This window comes from Dipodomys ordii, unplaced genomic scaffold, assembly GCF_000151885.1.
Source record: "Dipodomys ordii isolate 6190 unplaced genomic scaffold, Dord_2.0 Scaffold21, whole genome shotgun sequence".
In the NCBI taxonomy this organism is placed as follows: Eukaryota; Metazoa; Chordata; class Mammalia; order Rodentia; family Heteromyidae; genus Dipodomys; species Dipodomys ordii.
The window spans coordinates 1,123,896-1,127,235 of NW_012267237.1; the positions used below are offsets into that span (position 1 = coordinate 1,123,896).

The 3,340-nt window shown below is 63.5% G+C and overlaps 1 protein-coding gene across 1 annotated transcript in view; it reads right to left on the minus strand.

The window, feature by feature from the left end:
• Slc6a3 (solute carrier family 6 (neurotransmitter transporter), member 3) overlaps window positions 1–3,340 on the minus strand; it is a 35,640-nt gene that overhangs the window by 7,995 nt on the left and 24,305 nt on the right. Inside the window, exons 8-11 of the mRNA XM_013013853.1 lie at window positions 2,822–2,934; window positions 1,912–2,040; window positions 1,435–1,534; window positions 97–197 (exon numbers count right to left, since the gene is read on the minus strand). Coding sequence (XP_012869307.1) covers window positions 97–197; window positions 1,435–1,534; window positions 1,912–2,040; window positions 2,822–2,934 — 443 coding nt within the window. The remainder of the gene's footprint in view (window positions 1–96; window positions 198–1,434; window positions 1,535–1,911; window positions 2,041–2,821; window positions 2,935–3,340) is intronic.

Genomic DNA, 3,340 nt, shown 5'->3' on the forward strand with positions numbered 1-3,340 from the left:
GGGCAGGGGCAGGGCAGGGCAGGGCAGGGGCAGGGCAGGGCAGGGGCAGGGGCAGGGCAGGGCAGGGCAGCGGCCGGGCGGTACTGAGGCCCTTACCAGGAGGAAGCAGGGGCTGACCAGCTTCCAGCACAGCCTCCAATACAGGTTGGGCCTCTGCCCGGTCATCTGCTTGATGTCCTCACTGAACTGCTGCACACCTGCGGGGCAGGGCGGAGGGCTGACCACAGCCGTGTCCCTGAGCACTGGACGACACCAGGTTCCTCGCAGGCCCCGCCCGACGGGCCCCACGCTCTGGCCTTGCTGGCCTCGGGGCCCTGAGCTGTTGGCCCTCGCAAGGCTCTGGAGGCCGGCAAAGCCTCCCGCCCAGCCTGGCCTCCCTTCCTCCCTCTGCACGTGGTCTTTCTACCACTGGGAAAAAAGGTCACATGCACGTACCATAAAAGGGACCCGTTCCGTGGCATTAAGTACATTCCCACTGCAGTGTGCCCACCAGGCCCACCTCCAGAATGTTCTCATTGTTCCAAACAGAAACTCTGTCCCAGTTCCACACCAGCTTCCAGGCCCAGCCCTGAGCCCCCGTCCACAGTCCACCTCGGGGGACGCGGGCCTCCTGGGACCCGGGGTGGCTGTGTGCAGACTGGCTGACGTTGGTGAGCAAACGTCCTTCAGCTCCTTGCAAGGTGGAGCAGAATTTCTTCCCCTTTTAAGACTGAATAACACCCTGTTACTGCACACAGCCGTTTTCCTGTGGGAAGATATTTCTAGAAATGTAATAGGTGGTATCTCCTCACTGGAAGGACCAGCAGAACACTTTGGCAGTGTTTCTTTCGTGGTATTCTTGGACTCTCGGGAACTGAGAAGCAGGTCTTGGCATTGCTCTCTCTCCCCCAGACCCAGCCCGGCTCTGACTCTGGGCGGGGTGCTGGCCCGCTCCAGGTGACCATTGCTGGCCTCACAGTCCCATCAGAAAGACGGCTCCGCTCACAGTGCTCCCTCCACCCCCTCCCATCCTCAGAATGCAGGGGACCATGGCTGGCAGGTGCCAATGGCCAGTCCCACCGTCTGATTCATGGTCTGGGCCAGGACGTGGGCTGGCCGGGGTGTGGGCAGGGAGGGTCTCGGAAGGACTGATGGTCCAGCCTCCTTTGCTGAAGATCTCTACACAGAACCCAGCTGAAGCCCCCAAAGCCCTTGCTGCAGGAGCACCTGGATACCAGAACGGGGCACCTCCCTTCTGTCAGGGCACACTGACCCCCAAAACTCTGCTCTCCCACACCCACCAAGATGGCCACATGGCACCAGCAATCTGAGCACATGGGCTGCAGTCGGCGCGGCAGGTCAGGTTCTGAGATGCACAAGAGCCCCAACGCCGGCCTCCGGGCCTAGAGCGCCTCTTTCTATGGCAGCCTGGCTGGTCCCCCGCCTCGGCCTTACCGTAGAACCAGGCCACCCCAATGGCCTCGATGAGGACACCGAAGAGGATGGACGTGCCAGCGGCAAAGTGGTCCAGCAGCGTGAAGACGTAGATGCCCCCCTGGAAGAGAGGGGGCGGCTGACCAGGACCCAGCGCGGAGGGGGCCGCGGGGAGGCTCCCCGCAGACGTGCGTTTCTTACAGCCATATGCTCCTTGCTTCCCATGAAGCCAGTCCGAGTCACTCAATCCCAGTCCGACCCGTTTGGCTGGACACTGTCCATCACAGTGACAGACACATTTCCTCTCCTGTCCTCTCCCTGGCTCCAGACGCACAAAGACAGGTGCATGGCGGCTTTGTGCACCCCAGCAGGCCCGGCCCCTCACCCCAGGGAGGCAGCGTTGGCAAAGGACCCTGACCACACTGGCCGGCACCGAGGCACCGGGATGAGAGCGGAACTGTACGTACGTTGGTGACACAGAGCGGGAACTGTACGTACGTTGGTGACACAGAGGAGGGACAGCAGGAAGGTAGCCAGGACGATGCCGAGTGTGAAGACCTCCCGGTGTCGGTGCAGCAGCTGGAACTCATCAATGAGCCCGGTGATCACCGACTCCATGCCGCCCATCTGAGGAGGAGCACACAGTTCCCCTGGAGACCCGGCCCTCGGGGAGCGGCCCTGCAGGGCCACCCCGGTCACAGCGAACCCATGGGGCAGGGGCGGTGCTGCACGGCCAAAACGGCTCCCAGGCTCTGTCCAGCTGTGCCCGGCCTCCCCAAGCACCAAGGGCCACAGGCAGCCAATCATCGTGATGTGCCCTGTTCCCAGCACCCCGGACGCCACCCAGGCAGCCGTGAAGCCGATGTGCAGCCCGTACCCTGCGAGAACTGCTTGGGGGAAGCAGGGCTGTGGCCACGTGGGAGGTGATGTCTGTGGAGACAGAGGCTCTGGCTGAGGCTCTCTGGAAAGCAAGTCTTGAGCCCCATGGTGGTGGGCAGATGGCACGTGGCAGCCCAGGCACCCAGCCTGCCCCGTGCCCGGGGCTCATAGTGTGGGAAGGAGGAGCCCGAGCTGTGCAGTGGGACGCCAGGAGCAGATGCCAGGCACTTCAGGCAGAATGGCCGGGCCACCCGCAGACAGGAAGGTCCTGCTGCCCCACCTTGGCTGCACCGTGGCCCCAGCCCCGCCTCTGGCTGCTGGCTCTGCCGTGCCGAGGAGCCGCCCACCCCCGCCCAGAGGAGCCGCCGGGTGTGCTAGAGCCCCACGGGCAGCTCTGTGCCCAGCACCTAAGACTGGGGATCATTTGGGGTGTTCTGACGTGTGCCAGGGCAGCCTGTGCAGGGGCAGGCGGGCGTGGGCACTGCTGCCCACGGGGCCAGTGGGGCCGCCCAGGGCCCCGGCCACTTACAGCGCTGTCAATGCCCAGCGTGAGCAGCATGATGAAGAAGACCACGGCCCAGGCGGAGGAGAGCGGGAGCGTGGCGATGGCCTCGGGGTAGATGATGAAGATCAGGCCGGGCCCTGCGGTCAGAAGCGGAGGGTGGCCGTGGGCCTGGTTCTCACGTCCACCGCCCAGTGCCCGCGGCTGCACAGCTGTCCAGCACTGCCACTGGCCAGCTGACCAGACTCTCCCGGGAGTCCTCCTTCGGTGGGTTTAGTGATCACCTGGCCCAGGACTGTCGAAAACCCATCAGTGGGTGCCAATCACCCCCAGCCTGGGTCCCCATCAGGCTGAGAAGAGCAGAGACCAAAACAGGAAACAGAGTCCCCAGGAATAGGCCCAGGCCTTTGTCTGTCCTGTGCTATGACACCCACATGCGCACAGCACGAAACACACATGCACACACAAGTCTATGACACACAAACACTACCACCAAACACACATGCACACACAAATCCTATGACACACACACCCCATCACCAAACA